Below are 19,481 nucleotides of genomic sequence, written 5' to 3'. Positions count from 1 at the left end.
AAAAAATGAATATATATATAATATATATATATTCTAAGTGTCTAAGATTTATAAAATAATAGATTAGATATGAAGTGCCAAGCATACTACAGTGGAGGAGTTCATTAAAATCTACATCGCCCACCTGAGGTTACTATGCAAGCAAAAAATACAGTGAGTACCAATAAACTTTGCCAGAGGGTGGAGTTAAAATGAATAATCATATAAGTGGAAAGAAATTAATAGACAAACTCTCAGACATACTTTCAGGTGACCACTGAGTCACCGATTAAATTCTCTGACTATGCTGCTATATTCATTCACCTTCCCATAGGCTTTGTGATATTAAGCAATGAAACATGCAATGAGGTCACTGTTTATCTTGTTTATATGATGCTAGGCATAATCCCTAAAGACTTTATTTCTCATTATAACATGTATTTGAGTAAATTATGGCTTACATATAGAATAATATAACTGAAATAATCAGAACAACCTATATCAACTCCATGGATAGACATCTTTATGATGTCAATGCAATTAAAAACAAAATTATTTCTTTTTTTCTCTGCTTTATCTATATGTTCTAACTCTTTCTGAATGGCATTTAAAGGCATTGTTCATGTATTAGTCCATATTTAAACAACAAATTACATTAAAAAAAGACACATCAAAGCCCAACATTCAAAATTCATGTATGGCATTGAAAATAACACAGAAAATATTTATATTGTTTATAATTATTTTTGAGGGCACACTTGTTGAAAGCAAATGTGACAGTTATCATGCCATCCTCAGAAAAGCAAAAGAAGACAACTGAGGAAATCAAAGCCACAATCAATATTTCATCACATATTACACCTATATTTTATTATGTAATAAACAGTAAATTTGATGCTTTCAGCTAACCATCAGACTGAGGATGGGAACCCCAATAGAAGAATTAGAGAAAGGACTGAAGGATCTGAAGAGATTTGCAACCCCGTAAGAAGAACAAAAATATCAACCAACCAGAGCTCCCAGGGACTAAATCACCAACCAATAAGTACACATGGAGGGACACATGGCTCCAGCCACATATGTAGAAGAGGATGGCCTTATCTGGCATCAGTGGGAGGAGAGGCCTTTGGTCCTATGAAGGCTAGATGCCCCAGTGTAGGGTAATGCCAGTCAGGGTGGTGAGGTGGGAATGGGTGGGTGGGAATGGGTGGGTGGGAATGGAAGCATCTTCATAGACGCAGGGTGAAAGGTGTGAGAGGGAGGGAGAGAGGGAATACCGTTTGAGATGTAAATACATAAAATATCCAGTAAAAATAAATTAAAAATCAGTACATATATGATGATTTATAATGTGTTTACTTTGTATAGCATACATTACTAGGTTTTGTGTAATGACAAAAGAAATGTCTTCTTCTTTGCCCCACGGAAATGTCAAACCCCTTTCATCTTCTTGAAAGGCTAGAACTGATTTTGACAGGAATAAGAGTCATGAGGGCCAACTGGAGCAGGTACGGGGTAGTTGGCAAGAACACTCCCTCTAAATCAAGCAACATTGCACAAAACACCTGGTTGGCAGTCTATAGACATCCTACTTCAGATGAGACCAAAAACTAATTGAACTGCAAAATAAAATTTGTTAATGTCAAAGGTGTTCTTCATAATATAGTAAATACTGAACAGTTAAATACCATCCAAGGGAAGACCAATCAAACCCAATAACAAGAAAACCAATTTGATTTTCTTCTGCCTTTCTTGGACCTTAAAACTATATTTTATGTGGAAATTGTTTACAGATTATGGCAGAGCCAAAGAGAAATTACTGTCAGTTAAAATATGTTATTTTTAGAGAAATTTAGTTTGCAACTTGGTATTATTAAAAAAAAGGTTATTTTCTTGTCTTAACTCTAACATACTAAGTTCCCTTAAGGAACTATGTTGTAAACACAAGAATAATGGCCACAACAATATAATGTACATGAAAACAGCATTGTTTGTGGTAGTTTAATGAGTGGAATAATTTTCTTTTTAGGTCATCAGTCTAAATAGGATTGCTACATGAAAAATGAAGCTGCTGAAATTTTCAAAGAGCAAGTGACCTGCTAAAGTCATGTGGCTTGTTACTAATAAAGTTAGTGTGGTTTGTTTTAGCTATTTAGTTCATATCAAAATTAAAGATACCATAGAAAAATACATCATAGCTCATTTAAGCCTGAATACAGTTCATTTTCCTACTAGTATGCATAATTAAGAAAATCTTATTAGAAAGGGAAAATCTGTATATTGCCCCTGTGTTATAAAATTGTGAGACTTGATGAACTGCACAGATTATGAGCTCCAGTCTACTATCTGAAAATCCAGCTGGCATTTTGACTTTGCAGAGACACTCTTTCTCTTACTCTTCAGTGATCTTGGTAAATGTTATTTCCCTGTTTCCTATCAAATCAGGCTACAACATAAAATATGATTATGAATACAGTGAAGAGAGATTCACTTGAGAGATGAAGGAAATTGACAGTATCTTACCCATCACCAAACCATTACATGGTGGTGTTTTCTTGACCCTGATGTCAGCAATAAGCAAAATGAAGAACAGAGTTTAATTAAGCTCTGGTGGGTATAGAATGCAAATTGCAAACTGCATTTCTTTTTATCTAGGATTATAGGGTCATTTTCCATTACAGTATTGTCACACTGGTCTTACTTCTACAGAAATTTGAACCAGAAATGCAAGGATAAATACTAGTCCCCAGTGAAAAGTCTAATCTTGTAGCATGACTTAATGGCTTATGGAGATATCAATGAAAGTTTAGAATGTCTGAAATTGGAAATATGACACAAGTTAACTACTGGAAAAATAACTTATAAAACTATTATCTACAGTAGCTAAAATAATATATTTTCAATAAAATCAGGGCATGAGGAATAAAAATCAGTTCTGTTTCTAAAAACTTTATAGTTAGTTGTGGTACAGAATCATTCTACATGACAATGAGCTGTTCTTCCACATGGTGACAGCACTGGTAGCCCATGTTCATGGATAACAAGATAAAGAAACCCCATGGTCAATAAGACATGGGGAAGCAATGTGTAGCTAACAAACTGTAGGGCCTTAGTTCAGAGATGGTTTTCTGTAATATATACGTGTGTGTGTGTGTGTGTGTGTGTGTGTGTGTGTGTGTGTGTGTAATGACTATATATATATATATATATATACATATATATATGTAATGAACAAGTAAAAGTCTGAAAAATAAAAGATAATATGTTCTAAACCTGAAGTATTAGAAACATGCATGTGTTTCTCAACTTTGAAAATTAAGAGAATTCATTCAATTTTGGAGCTAATGGTACATTTGTCTGGTTGAAAATAATGAACCCATGGGATTCTCAATTCTCATACCGCATTGAATATCCTTAGAGTGTATGCTTTGAAAAATTTGTATACCATAATTACCTACAGTTGAATTCCTTACAGTTACATATAGTTACAGATTTTTGTCCAGGTAAAACAATTTATATATATATATATATATATATATATATATATATATATATATCCATCCAGACTGACACCCAGAGTTGAGATGACTATACCCAGGATGTGAGTTGGTCATATCCACATATTCCAGGGCAGATAACAATTAGTGCATAATTTTGTCAGGAAATCTATGATTTTGTATTAATTCTGAGATTCACCCAAAGGGATAAAGGGAAGACTTAAGGCAAAATCAGAAAGACATGGTACATAATGATTGTAGTTTCAGCACTACAATCAAATGAAAATAAATTTTCATAACTTCTTGGGAAAAATAAAAATCATTCTTCTCTTGGAAATTTTAGAGAATATTACTGGAGTTAGCAGACACTCAGATGTTCACATGTATTTAATAATATTCTATACAAGGGAAAGAGATTTTATCATTAGCAGGAATCAACTTGAGGTCATGCTGTATACAAGTATATACCATCCATCATGCACTGCTGCACCCGAAATGTTGATTTGTAAGGAAAATATGACCCGTTATTTGGGAGGAAGATTAAAATGAAATAGGATCTAATAAGCTTGTTCTAAATGTCATAGCTTCTGAAATGCCTTCTGACACTATTTGTCATTTATTTGTGCAGTGCCCTTCCCCAGAAAACATTTTTGGTTTATTTTGTGTTTTTGATTTTCTTATAAGGTGATAGTCGACTGTTACCTGAGGTGAAATTTTTAAAGAAGGTAAATTTGAAAAATATTGTACAGGAAACTCAGAGGCATGAATAAATCTTAAATTTGTAGATGAACATACATGAGCCTTTCTGAAACACAACATTCCATATAGTCTTTTCCTTAGGGAGTTCATCAAAATTTCATATCAAATGTTTAAATGCCCAACACTCTCCAAAAGTCACACCTAGACATATGTCATTATGAGGTGTTCTCTAACTGACATTCTTAGAACACCACATAAACATCCTTTAATGTAATAGGACATCTTCTTGTTGAAATACTGTTGACTGCATATCACACATTTGATTCTGTTAAGCCAAGTGATAACAGAAGTATTTCAAAGTGTCATGTCAAAATCTTTCTAAAATACTTAGGTTTATATCAAACAAACTTTTTTCCTTTAAGACAATTACCTGTAATAAACTCCTGTATTCTATAACCCTTCCCTATATAAATAAGTTTTTTACTTATAAAAATAATTAAATTTAAAAAGTAATAGAGAATATAATGCCATTTGTTTGTGTTTATTTGTTTTGGGCAGATTTGGTAAACCATTTAATAGTTTAATTTTAAATGAAAACTAGATATGTAGGCAAGACTTAAATATTCTAATTTTCTCCATAAAGGATGGGAATCTTGACCCAAACATGAGAAAATATTAGATTTTCATTAATGAAAATATAACTGTTATTTTTCAAATAATGAAGCATACCAAATAAATAATAGTTATTGCAAATGAAAGAGTATATGATTAGTCATGTTTTTATTCTCTTCATTTGTAATGACCCGATGTACCTGAGTATCAACATCGTTTAGTATAAATGCTTCATTGTCTGAAAATGTAAAGAATTAATGCATTCTATATTATTTTTATAATCAGCCTTATAAATTTCTGTGGTTCACACTGTGAAATACCCCATATTGCTATTTTACCCTCAGAAAGATTCTTCTAAACTCAAATGAACATTTTCCTGTAATTAAGTATTTTGAATACATTCACAGATTGCAAGTTTCAAAAATTAGTACATTTGTCCTTAAAACTGCCTGACACTTTTGTTTACAGGTTGTAATAAGTATATTTTCTAAGACTTGCATATAACAGAACAAAATGACCGATACACAAGCATGCTGTTCTAATCTACAAATTGGATTTTACATGTGAAAATTGTAAGCATAGCTAACAGAAAAACATTTACAAACAAGTTATCTCGACCTGATGAAATTTGCAACTTACTCTTTTTCGTTTTTTGTGTGGTGACTGCAATTAGCAGTTTAAATTACTGTGGTATGCACCCTGACATACTTCATGCTGTTATTGGTACCTGAGAAAAACACTTCTAAACTCAGATAATTATCCTCCTAATTAAAGAATTACACTCTGATATATCTCTGTTTCAATGAAAATATATTTAGTCTGTTAATTACTAGCATTTGTTTTATTTTTCAAGTTAAATCGAATCAACCATTTAAAAATAAACTACAATGTGTCCCTTATTTTCTTGGGGCTTGGCTTTTGTCTCTTTATGTAAAGTACAAAAGGATTTGATTTTCTCCAATAAAGGTAAGCATGACAAATTCTTATGTCTTGCATCTTTAAGTTCTAGAAGTTATAAAACAAAATAATTTTAACTATCATTGTTTTACAAAAACACAATTTATTGTTTAATTTCTCTGGTAGTTGGCGAAACAGCAGTAAGATATAGAAGTGTAGTTTTTAAATGACTGTGTAGGGAATTGCTTTTAAAATAATTTTATCAAATTTATTCTCCTGCAACTTCATACAGCAACATGATACATTCTGTCTATCTTTTACCTACCTTTCACACATGCTCTAATCCTATTAACCACTTTTCGTATTCCCCCATATTCCTGTCTCTTGTGTTCCTTCTTATCTAATGAGCTTAACCAAGGGGGTCTACATGGCTATAGGTTTTGAACTATTTATTAAAACTTGAGGGGATAATCTGTGGCCATAAAAAAAAAAGACGATAGCGGTCTCTTCCCCAGAGGATGCCAAGAGACAAGTGGCACGAGAGAATTCAGGTATAATCTTGTCAGACTCTTGCAAATGCAGGCAATTCTAGTTGTTGTGAGATCGTGACTACTACAGGTCTTTCATGACCTAGAGGAAGTCTCCCACAGTCACTTCCCCTGTCTTCTAGCTCCCACATTACATGATCAATATTTGTAACATCATACTTCAGATATATTTAGACACTCGTTCCATTGTGACCGTGAGCATGATGCCACTCAGCTCATGCTGCACAACAACACACCATACATGCATTCCAAGTGCATGCTTCCTACTCCATATTCCAATCATCATTGCTTTCAATGATTTACTCAGTGACTCCCATATGTTTTACTAAAATGAAATTTGGTTTACTAATCATGCCTTTAATTAGGATAAAACTTATTTTTTGCCTAAAGCAATGTACAGATTCAATGCAATCCCCATCAAAATTCTAACTCATTTCTTCATAGAGTTAGAAAGAGCAATTTGCCAATTCGTTCTGAATAACAAAAAAACCCAGGATAGCAAAATCTACCCTCAACGATAAAAGAACTTCTGGGGGAATCACTATCCCTGACCACAAGCAGTATTACAGAGCACTAGTGATAAACACTGTATGGTATTGGTACAGAGACAGGCAGATAGATCAGTGGAATAAAATTAAAGACCCAGAAATGAACACACACACATATGATCACTTGATCTTTGATTAAAAAGGTAAAACCACATAGTGGAAATAAGATAGCATTTTCAACAAATGGTGCTGTTTCAACTGGAAGTCAGCACGTAGAAGAATGCAAATCAATCCATTCTTATCACCATGTATAAAGCTTAAGTCCAAGTGGATCAAGGACCTCCACATCAAACCTGATACACTCAAACTAATAGAAGAAAAAGTTGGGAAGAGTCTTGAACACATGGGCACTGGGGAAAATTTCCTGAACAAAACACCAATGGCTAATGCTCTAAGATCAAGAATCAACAAATGGGACCTCATAAAATTGCAAAGCTTCTGTAAGGCAAAGGACACTACCATTAGGACAAAGCAGCAATGAACAGATTGGGAAAAGATCTTTACAAATCCTCCATCTGATAGAGGGCTAATATCCAAAATAAACAAAGAACTGAAGAAGTTAGACTCCAGAGAGCCAAATAACCCTATTAAAAATGGAATACAGAGCTAAACAAAGAATTCTCAACTGAGGAATATCGAGTGACTGAGAAACACCTAAAGAAATGCTCAACATCCTTAGTCATCAGGGAAATGCAAATCAAAACAACCCTAAGATTCCACCTCACACCAGTCAGAATGGCTAAGATTAAAAAAAAAAAAACTCATATGACAGCAGACACTGTTGAGGATGTGGAGAAAGAGGAACACTCCTCCATTTTTGGTGGGACTGCAAGCTGGTACAACTACTCTGGAAATCAGTTTTGAAGATCCTCAGAAAATTGGACATTGTACTACCTGAGGACCCAGCTACACCACTCCTGGGCATATACCCAAATGATTCTCCAACATACAACGAAGACATGCTCCACTATGTTCATAGTAGCCTTATTTATAATAGGCTGAAGCTGAAAAGAACCCAGATGCTTTTCACAGAATCATGGATAGAGAAAATGTGTTACATCTACACAATGGAATACTACTCAGCTTTCAAAAACAATGACTTCATGAAATTCATAGGCAAATGAATGGAACTGGAAAATATCCTGAGTGAAGTAAGCCAATCACACACACACACACACACACACACACACACACACACACACACACACAACCGCACATGGTACACTCTTTAATAAGTGGATATTAGACCAAAAGCTTGAATTACCCAAGATACAATCCACAGACCACATGAAGCACAAGAAGAAGTATGACCAAAATGCGGATGCTTTAGTCCTTCTTAGAAGGGGGAACAAAAATATTCATATGAAAAGATATGTAGACAAAGTGTGGAGCAGAGAATTCCAAAGGAATGGCCATTCAGAGCCTGCCCCACCTAGGGATCCAGCCCATATATAAATACAGCCACCAAAACTAGACAATATTGAAGAAGCCAAATAGTGCAGGCAGGCAGGAGCCTGAATTAGCAGTCTCCTGAGAGTCACATCCATAGTGTGACATATACAGAGACGAATGCTACTAGCAAACCATTGGACTGAGAACAGGGTCCCCATTGGAGGAGTTAGAGAAAGGACTGAAGGAGCTGAAGGAACTTGCAACCCCCCATAAGATCAACAATACCAACCAATCAGAGCTCCCAATCACTAAACCACTACCCAAAGACTACATATGGACAGACTCATGGCTCCAACTGCACATGTAGAAGAGAATGGCATTGTTGGGCACCAATGGGAGGAGAAGCCTTTGGTCCTGCCAAGGCTGGACCCCCCAATGTAGGCAAATGTTAAGGTGGGGAGGTGGGGAGGTGGGAAGGGGGGATAGTTGGGGAGGTGATACACCCTTATAGAAGAAGAGGAGGAGAATGGTATTGGCTGCTTATGGACAGGAAACCAGGAAAGGAAATAACATTTGAAATGTAAATTAAAAATATCCAATAAGAAAACTTATTTTAAAAAAAGTAATTTGTTTATTACTTTCCAATAGCACCTTATGATGCTTTACACACTTTCCTATCCCAAATTTTGATTCTACACATCTGGTGAATATTTTACCATATTTATCTTATGCTTCTTGCCCTTTATTTCATTCAGACAACATTATGATGGCAAGCAGAAAGAGTTTAGCTGCTCATTTCAGTATTTACATCTTCAATTTTCAATGTCTGGGTTTCTACCATCTGTTAAGGATATTTTAACTGTCACATAAAGTATGATTTTTCATATCAGTACACATGTGCCTTGCATAATATCCAGATCATCGTTGCTTCTGTTGTACCAGGACTTTATTATGAAAACCTCAAAGCCCTTTCATCTACTAGCCATCATGACAGTATTAAACAATAGCACACCAGAACTTCTACCACATTCTGAGAAAGCTTTCTGCTCTCATCTGTTTGTCTATTTTTTCACTTACTGGAATTCTTGTTTAAATTTTACTTTTGAATCGAATCATATGGAATTTATATTTATGTGCCTCAGTTATTTCTCTAAACATAATCATCTCTATTTTCACATATATTGAAAGTGATTAAATTTCATTTTTTGATATAGTGTAGTAGGACTTTGATGGTTCTGTGACTTCATGGAGCATTCGATGTTAAGATTTGGGTGAACTGGCATCTTTCCTTTTCTTATAGGGTTGCTATTTCATATCCTCATTGTATGCAAAGGTCCAGTGCACACCACTGGCAGTTGCTATATCCCACTGGATGACTACAGCTATTCTTACTGAATAAAGTATGTCTTGATGCTTTAGTTTTCATTGCCTCCCTGATTAGAAATTTTAAGCTTTTTTTAAAACATAATTTTGTCAAGTCATATATCATGTTTTATGGAAAAATGATTTAGGTAGATTTCTGTCAATTGCTGCTCTTGGATTTTACAGTTCCTTATATTCTAAATATTATACCCTTTCCTGATCATTTTCTAAAATTTTCTTCCATTCCTATGACTAGTCTTTATAGTTCACTCTTTAATTGGAAGCATAGAACCTATTCATTCTGCTTTTATAATATTTATAGATATTTGTTTATATTTTCTGTTTTTAGGGTGTTTTTTGGATGTTTTATTTATTTACATTTCAAAGGGTATCCCCCTTTCTGGTTTCCCCTACACAAACCCCCATCCCATCCCCCCTCCCTCTGCTTCTATGAGAGTGCTCCCCCCCATCCATCCACCCACCCATGAACTCCCACCTTACCACCCTGGCATTCCCCTACAGTGGGGTATCAAACCTTCACAGGACAAAGGGCCTCTCCTCTCTCTGATGCCAGATAAGGCCATTCTCTGATACATATGCAGCTGGAGCTATGGGTCCCTCCATGTGTACTTTTGTTGAGAGTTCTGGGTGGTCTGGTTGGTTGATATTCTTGTTCTTCCTATGGGGTTGCAAAATTTTCCGCTCCATCAGTCCTTTCCCCCACTCTTCAATTTTGGTCCCTACGTTCTGTCCAATTATTGACTGTGTGCATCCACATCTGTATTTGCCAGACTCTGGCAGAGCCTCTCAGGAAGCAGATATATCAGGCTCACTTTATTTTATTTTGATGAATCTTGTCTCCTATGATGTTTTATAGTATGTTTTAGCTTAAATATTCAAAATATGAGGAACTTGCATGGTTTTCCAGATCAGGTATGGATTAAGGCAAATAAATTCACTTCTATTATTTTATTCTTTCCATTCATTATAGTACCACAAGATCCACTAAAAGCAATCAGGCAAGAACCAAAAGGACACACAAGAACCGGACAAAATTAACTCAGATTATCACAGAGTTGTCATGACCCTTTTTTTTTTACATATTTTAATACTTTCATTAATGAGTACTCTATTTAAACAATTTCCACTCTACTCTCCATTTCCAACTCCTGGTTCTGGCACCAATCTCTCTTTAATTCATGACGAATTCTTTAATTAATAGTATTAGTATCCTTAGAGTCAACGGATACAGCCTTATGAGATTTCCCCCATCCATGTTTGAAAGTCAAGTGATGCTGTCATTGTGTAGGTCTGGTTTAGACAATCATATCATGAATGTTTCATAGGTAAAATTGTTTAGAATATATAGAACACACATACAAACACACACACACATGCACGCATGCACACACACATACACACACACACACTCGCGCGCGCCACACATTCATGCCAAATAACAGGGAATTTAATCAAAGAGAAGGAAGCATGCTGCTTATATAACTTAAAAATATATTAAAAGCTGAAAAAAGCAAGGAAGCATGGAGTTAGAATAGAAAGAGAGAAAAATAGCCCAGTAGAACAGTAAAAAGAGCCGAGAAATAAAAGTACATTATGATAAATGTGTAGTGTGTAGTGTGTGTGTGTGTGTGTATGTGTGTGCGTGCATCTGTCTGTCTGTCTATGTGTCTGTTAGAATCTGTTTGGCATATGTGGGTTGACATTTCTCGATATTCTGCATAATATTTTATTCAGTCAAGAAAACGCTGTGAAATTTTATGTCCCCATAAACATTTTGGAAACTACTTTCATCTTCAATAGGCCACCATGTAATTTTTTAATATGTTCTATTTCTCAGAAATCACCATAAGAGCTGATCATGTTAAAATCCCTCAAGTCAAACTCAACGCTGCAATCATGCTTTGCTTCACACCTCTCCTTACACAGCCCTGTACCACATTTACTCTCAAACCTTGTATTCATGATTGTAGCATTCCACTGGATACGATTCCAGTTAACTAATTCGGGCTTTATTGGTTTAACTATCTAACCATCAGCTTTCACATCTAGACTGAAATTAAGGCAAAGACTATAAAGACTTCCTGACTACTGTGCATTCCCAATATAATCATTACAATCTAATTGGCCTGCAGAGGTTGTGCGGCTTACTTGCCCTGAGGCAGAAACCTTTTCCAAGGGCTAGGAGGGTTCTCAGGTTTGAAATCTGCCATGAAATGATAAATGTGCCCCAAGGAAAAGCACTTGCAGGAAGTCAGTGTTCATTCATCATTTTTCTCTCCAGTACTTTCCATCTTTCCCTTCTTTCTTGTCAAGTCTATCCTTCTAACACAACTCTGCTATTTTTTTCAATTATATTTTACTACAAATTGACAAATTATAATTATGATATACAATTTAGTGTTAAGATATGCAGAACTAATGTGGAGTAACTAAATCAAATCTAAGTATAGTATCCATTATCCCGCACAATAAAGAAGACTTTTATTGATAATATTAGGAGTTCAATCAAGAAGTTTTTCAAATATACAATCTATCTCTTTTCCTATAGTCACAAAGCTATACAGTTATTCTCAAATCTTATTGTCCGGGCCTAACTGAAACACTGTGTTAAAAACCAACTATTCCCTTGAAACTCAATGTCTGTTCTCTGTTCCTATGTCTTCATTCTTTATTTTGACAAAAACAGACCTAATGGTATTGATTCTCCCCAGTGCTGCTTATTGTTGTTGTGTATGATGTCATGTCTCACTTTGCTTGCTTGAGGATCAGGCATGCATCGTACATTTTGACTAAATCCTATCATTCATAATACATTAGATTTATTATTTTTGGCTTTGTTATTCATTATCATACACTATCTTTAAACATTTTTATATTACTTTAAAGAATGTTTTCACCTTCCAGTGTTTTAAGGTCAGCATTTTAAAAATGTACACTCTCAAAGCAGACACATATGATTATAAGTTGTGTAGTTAATAAAAAGCAGATTGAAAAGAGAATGTAATGCATTCCCAAATAATCAAAAATAATGGAAAACCTGCAGACCATTAACATCAAATGGCTCTAGATTTAATTAAAAATGTGGTCAATTTATGGTGAGCCATGAGACTAGGAAGGCACACAGGACATGCTGACAACTTTTTCTTCACAAGTGAAGCTCAAGAGCTCCAAGACAATTGCAGAGAAACATGAAAAGCATTAGATGACAACCACAAATATTAAAATGACAGGACAATTTCTTAATATGTGGTTAACTTCAAATCAAGAACAAGTTGCACTCAAATACCAATCTCATATAAGCAATACATAAACCCCCAATACCCTTAGTAAAACACTTATCGAGCAGTAACAATGCAATATAAATATCCACTTACGAGGTTGATAAAAAATAAATAAACTTTCCAAGTATAAAATAAAACATCGTTTCAACAGGAGTAATCAGCCCTTTCCTCATATATTTGGGACCAAGACTAAGTTTACTGTAGTGAAATGTCAGTCTTACCTGAATCTTCAAAGTCACTGTTGTAGGCTTTCCATGTTTCAGTTATTCGAAGAAGATTCTCTTCCATGGCTTGAATATCCATGGAGGGGCAATTGCATTCTGGGAATTTTGGACCACAGAGGCACCAGCAGTCATTCTCCTTGCAGATAAACTCCCCCTCAGAATTACAAGCAATGTAGCTCAACGCTGCCTGTACAAAACGTTCCTGAAGGTAGTCGGGAAGGAGAACTTGAAGCCCTTGAAAGACAAATGAAGAGATCAAGTTTGTGGCCTCAAACATAATCAGAAAACACTTGTTTACAACACCTTGTGTAGATATGGTAAATGTTAGTATTTTAACCTAAGAAGTAAATCTCTTTAAATACTAGGAAAATTATCTGCCTACACAATTTCTATGCTCGATGGCTACAGGAATATAGAATCTCAAATTTTACACAAATGATTACTATTCTATTCTTTATAAACCAATCTTATGAATCTTTGATGAAATATATTAGGGCATTTGACAATGTTTTACAAAGTTTATACTAAACCTACATAGTTGAAGAATCATGACCACCCTTAGCTGCCTATTAATTCCAATACATTCATTATACTTTCAGACTATCACTCTGCCAAAACTAAAATAAAATAATATCATTACTTTTGTTCTAAGAGTGGGTCAATGTCAGGAGGGCAGGCCTTAACATAGGATACAGTGAAACCTATCTTATATGATTCTCTTGTTTAGGAACAAGGACAGAGACTGAGAGGAGCAGATGGCCTGACAGAGTTTCTTCACAGTCCATTTCTTTGTTGTGTGCAAGTCATCTCTACTGATACAGTTCATTACTTTATTAGATGCCAGTTTGGTAGTTACCATGTCTTTAGGGAGTTGCTATTTGAAATAAACATTAAACCTAATATTAGAAACTTTCCATTGAATATATTTTGAGAAAAATAGTTTCCTTTTCACAATTTCTGAATACATAAAAAACATTTTAAAGGAGGAAAATATTCTAACAAAGTCTTATATGATAACACGTGCCTGTTACCAGCAATTAAGAGGAAGAGGCTAAGAGATAAAGCATTATAGGCCACTTTAACTTATAAAACAGGATAGAGGCTAGTCTGAGCTACATATATCGTAGAAAGAAGAAAGAAAGAAAGAAAAGAAGAAAGAAAGAAAGAAAGAAAGAAAGAAAGAAGGAAGGAAAGAAAGAAGGAAGGAAGGAAGGAAGGAAAGAAAGAAAGAAAGAAAGAAAGAAAGAAAGAAAGAAAGAAGGAGATAGGAAGAGAGGGAGTTAAGAAGGGAGGGAGATAGAGAGAGGGAGAAAAGGGAGGAAGGAAATAAGGTAGAAAGGAGAGAAATAGGAAGGGAAAATGGGAAGATAATAGGCCTAAGAAAAAAAGGTAGTAACTAAAACAGTTCGATAGGAATGTCCCCACAAACATGTCCAAACATGTTCACATATTTTAGGGCACATGTGTAGCCACAGACACATGATTGTGCTTATACAAGCCTACGTATATTACATGAACATATACAAAAAGTAGGAAAAAAGCAAAACAGATGGAACCATTTGGTAAAAGTAAAAATAAACATTCAGAGAATTGCATCAACATTAAAAAAATTTTTAAGTACAGAAGTTTCAATAATATTTACATTTCTTACATGACAAAATATATTCATTATTTTCACCTTGACTTTTACCTATAAACCAAATTAAACATTAATATTCAGGAGAAAATGAAATTCACACAAAATTGAGATTTTTACCCATGTTCCTTTATCTGTTAAATAATAATCCCATGTACTTGCCAGTAAAATGATTCTACATATTTATTTGGAGTTGTATTTTAATTTTTTTAATTTAAATAGAAATATTTATTGGAAAATTTATTTGAAAGATCATTTGCTTGGAACACTGTGGATGTGCAAATGACGGACATGATAATCTCCTATCATGGGAAGTAATTTAATAAAAATAATATTACACTAGTAATGTAATAGAATGTAAATTAACAAATATTGAATAGTAATATATGTAATTCACCAGGTATGACTAATTGGGTAATAATTATATTAGCCCTAGGAGAACAAAACAGATCACTAAGGACAGCATTTGACCATGGACGTGACACATGACTTGTTTTCAACATTCTAATATTTAATTTTTATGTCATAGGATGACCACGATAAATCACAAATTAATGAGAGATTCAAAGACATCACATAATGTTGTTTCAATGTGCATGGACAATAACAAGGGCAAGTAAGAAACTTAAACTTAACAGATTAGATTTCTATATGAGAAAGAAGTCTGTGCAATTAAATTATCTACATCTGACACACTTAATCATTGGGGTACTCTGATGATATTGGAAGAAGAATCTATAAAGAAAAATATTGATTTTAGCATTACGAAACATATCAGAGGGCTGCAGTAACTATATATTTGATAAAGGAAATGCTACCTTAAAGTTGACCTAGAAAATTCCTCTTGTCCATTAATTAAACCCACCTGACATCTCTTAAAATATTATCTGTAAGGTATGTGTCAGCTGTAAAGAGAGATAGGCCATCCTACCTCTCTTCATCACCTAAGAAATGCAATTATCAGAATGGCAAAGATCCACCAAGATTCAGTTAAGTCAATAAGAACCAACAGAGAGGTGGAATCTATAAGTTCTCTCTCTCCACTGTAGGGCATTTCACCTTAGATAGGGCATCAAGTGAGAGATAAGGTTGCCATCCCATAGTCAAAAACTCTGACCCATATTTGTTCTGTCTGAAAGAACTGTAGGGACAAAAATGGAAAAAGGGATGAGGAAAAGGAGGTCCAGAGACAGAGCCAAAGTGGGAATCAGCTCAAGGGGAGGCCTCAAGGCATGAAACTATTACTGAAGCTATGGAGGGCTCACAAAAAGGGGCCTATCATGACTGCCCTCCAAAAGACCCAACAAGCAGCTGAAAGAGTCAGATGCAGATATTTACACCCAACCAATGGACAGAAGCTGCTGACCCCTGTGGTTGAATTAGGGAAAACCTAGAAGAAGCTTAGAGGAGGGCAACCCTGTAGGAGGACCAGCAGTTTCAATTAACCTGGACCCTTGAGATCTCTCAGATACTGGACCACCAACTAGGCAGTATACACCAGCTGGTATGAGGCCCCCAACACATATACAGCAGAGGACTTCGAGGTCTGGGTTCAGTCAGAGATGAAGAATTTAACACTCAAGAGACTGGAGGCCACAGGGAGTGAGGAGGTTTGGTAGGGTGGGAGCTGGAGATTAGGGGATGGGGATATCCTCAGGGAGATGGCGGGAGGAGGGATGGGATGTGGAGCTGTCAGAGTGGACCAGGAGGGGGATAAAATCCAGAGTGTAAAAACAATTAAATAAAATTGAAAAACAACAACAAAAGAGAGGTGGGCTTAAGGTCTCCTTAGGATTTATACTGTAAACCTCAGCAACTACCTAATGGCCTGAAACATCATAGAAACTAGAGGAGAATATACTATTGTTACTTTCCTAAATCAGTATGACATATAACATCATTCTAAAGAACTATCCTTATGACAACAGATAGAACTTTCACCCTTCTTCAAAGAAACTTTTTTTTCATAAACAGAAACTATTTCAGAAATCACATTTTTTTCAAAATGAGCTGAATAACTGATATTACGCACATTGGAAAAATTGCAATGGCCAGATGTTCAGGACGTCTCCTATTTATGACTGGGAACCTGAAGACATGTAATCTCAACAATAAGGCTATCTAAGCAACACCTGAAAAAGCTTAAACTGCCTGGAATGTCAACACAGATGGAGGAGAACCCAAAACATCCCTAGATGAAGAGTTACAATCAGTGACTTCTGAAAAAAAAATCAGTATACAGCAGAAACCAGATAACTGATATATACACAGTAACAGGCAGTCAAATCACACACACACACACACACACACACACACACACACACACACTCACACACACACACAGGCATGCACACACACACACGCACACTCACACACGCACACTCACACAGAGGCATGCACACACACACGCACTCAACAACTCAGCAGGTTGTATTTATCTGCTTATGCAATCATATAAATATATAATAATAATTAAAGTAAATGGCAATGAATTTTAGATGGAGCAGTAGGAGAGTAGCATAAAAATTGTGTGAACATAGTATATTTAATGAGTCCTTCTTAAAAGGGGGAAAATTTTCATAGGAGGAGATATAGAGACAAAGTTTGGAACAGAGACTGAAGGAATGACCATTCAGAGCCTGCCCCATATGGGTATCCAGCCCAAATATATACAACCACCAAACCTAGACAGTAGTGATGAAGCCAAGAAGTACATACTGACAGGAGCCAAATATAGCTGTCTCCTGAGAGTCTCAGCCAGAGCATGAAAAATACAGAGGCAAATGCTAGCAGTAAATCATTGAACTGAGAATGGGGTCCCTGTTGAACGAGTTAGAGAAAGGACTGAAGGAGCTGAAGGGGCTTGCAACTCCATAAGAACAATAACAACCAAGCAGAGCTCCCAGGGACTAAACCACTACCCAAAGACTATTAAACATGGAGAGACCCATGGCTCCAGCTGCATATGTAGCAGAAGATGATCTTTTTGGACACCAATGGAAGAAGGAGACCTTGGTCCTGCCAATACTAGACCCTCCAGTGCAGGGTAATATCAGGGCAGGGAGGGAGGAAGGGAGTGTGGTTGGGGAGAATGAACACCCTTATAGAAGAAGAGGAGGGTGATGGGATAGGGGACTTATGGATGGAAAACCAGGAAAGAAAATAACATTTTAAATGCAAATAAAAAATATCCAATACAAATAAATAAATTAAAAAAGAAAGAAAAACTAAAGTAAATATTAAAATGTGAAGAATATAGAATAGAAAGCTCATTAAGACTTACATACAAAAGAGACGCCTAGGACATGTGCAGTTCTACACACACATACACATAAATGCACATGCACTGAAATCCATCACTGAAATCATAATTCTATTTCATAATCAGTATTCCAAAATATTTATTCATTATTATATCTTTATTAATTACTTAAACCTGACTACTGTACTACACTATCAACATAAATATAATATATTTTATACTACATAATAATTACAATATTATAATTTTAACATGAACGTCTGTAAAACAAAATTCTTTCCAATATAAACTCTTATAAGAACTACTCATAAATATGTGTGTTTTCAAAATGCACACGTGTGTGTGTGTGCATGTGTGTGTGCATGTGTGTGTGCGTGTGTGCATGTGTGTGCATGTGTGCATGTGTGTGTGCATGTGTGCATGTGTGTGTGCATGTGTGTGTGCGTGTGTGCATGTGTGTGTGCATGTGTGTGTGCATGTGTGCATGTGTGTGTGCATGTGTGCATGTGTGTGTGCATGTGTGCATGTGTGTGTGCATGTGTGCATGCAGGTATAGAAAACGTTTGAATCTGGTCCTCTCTCCATCATTTGGTCACCAGAAACACAACTCTGTTCTCTATTCTCAGGCTTGTAGTCAAATGTGTTTACTCACAGAACATCTATTTCAACTGTGAAATTGTACAATGATTCACAGATGATGAAATCAGTACGTTGTTCACATGTGATTTCTCAAAATCATTAAATAAATGAAGATATTTTTCTAGAGTTACTGTATATTTCGACCAGAGGTAATATATTGATGGAAAACTAAATATCACATCAAATAAAAAACTCCATATAGAAAAAACAGTGGTGTTAGCACTCTTTTCTTTTTAAGTAACAAAAATATTCAGGTAACTTTAAACCTCAAATAAATAATGAGGTCTATCAAATTTACAGTATTAAAATATTTTATATGTTTTAAAAATATTTATCTCATGTATGTAAGTACATTGTCATTTGATAGGGTAGATAGGAGGGAGATAAAATCTGGAGTGTAAAAGTAAAGATCAAAGCAGCTCTCTGCTCCCAGACCCTGTGGGAAAGACACCTCACCTCCTGATCAGGTGGGCACTCCTGAGGCTGCAGAGCGGAAGAGACCACCAAAACTGCCCACCCCTGCCCACATCCCTGGCCCAATAGAAAACTGTATAATGCCTCTGGGCTTCCGTGGGTGAGGGCCCAGGAGCGGCAGGACCCCTGCCTGAGACACCACCGCCGGAACCTGAGGGAAACAGACCGGATAAACAGTTCTCTGCACCCAAATCCCGTGGGAGGGAGAGCTGAACCTTCAGAGAGGCAGACAAACCTGGGAAACCAGAAGAGACTGCTCTCTGTACATACATCTCGGACGCCAGAGGAAAACACCAAGGCCATCTGGAACCCTGGTGCACTGAAGCTCCCGGAAGGGGCGGCACAGGTCTTCCTGGTTGCTGCCGCTGCAGAGAGCCCCTGGGCAGCACCCCGCGAGCAAATTTGAGCCT

General features: G+C 35.9%; 1 protein-coding gene across 4 annotated transcripts in view; it reads right to left on the bottom strand.

The window, feature by feature from the left end:
• Brinp3 (BMP/retinoic acid inducible neural specific 3) overlaps positions 1–19,481 on the bottom strand; it is a 434,736-nt gene that overhangs the window by 122,351 nt on the left and 292,904 nt on the right. For all 4 annotated transcript variants that reach the window (NM_173121.2, XM_087580092.1, XM_087580095.1 and 1 more), the window contains one exon: positions 13,058–13,294. In NM_173121.2, the coding sequence (NP_775144.1) occupies positions 13,058–13,294 (237 nt within the window). The remainder of the gene's footprint in view (positions 1–13,057; positions 13,295–19,481) is intronic.

Source organism: Rattus norvegicus, chromosome 13 (assembly GCF_021556685.1).
Source record: "Rattus norvegicus strain SHRSP/BbbUtx chromosome 13, alternate assembly SHRSP_T2T, whole genome shotgun sequence".
In the NCBI taxonomy this organism is placed as follows: domain Eukaryota; kingdom Metazoa; phylum Chordata; class Mammalia; order Rodentia; family Muridae; genus Rattus; species Rattus norvegicus.
This window is presented reverse-complemented; position numbering and strand designations above follow the sequence as displayed.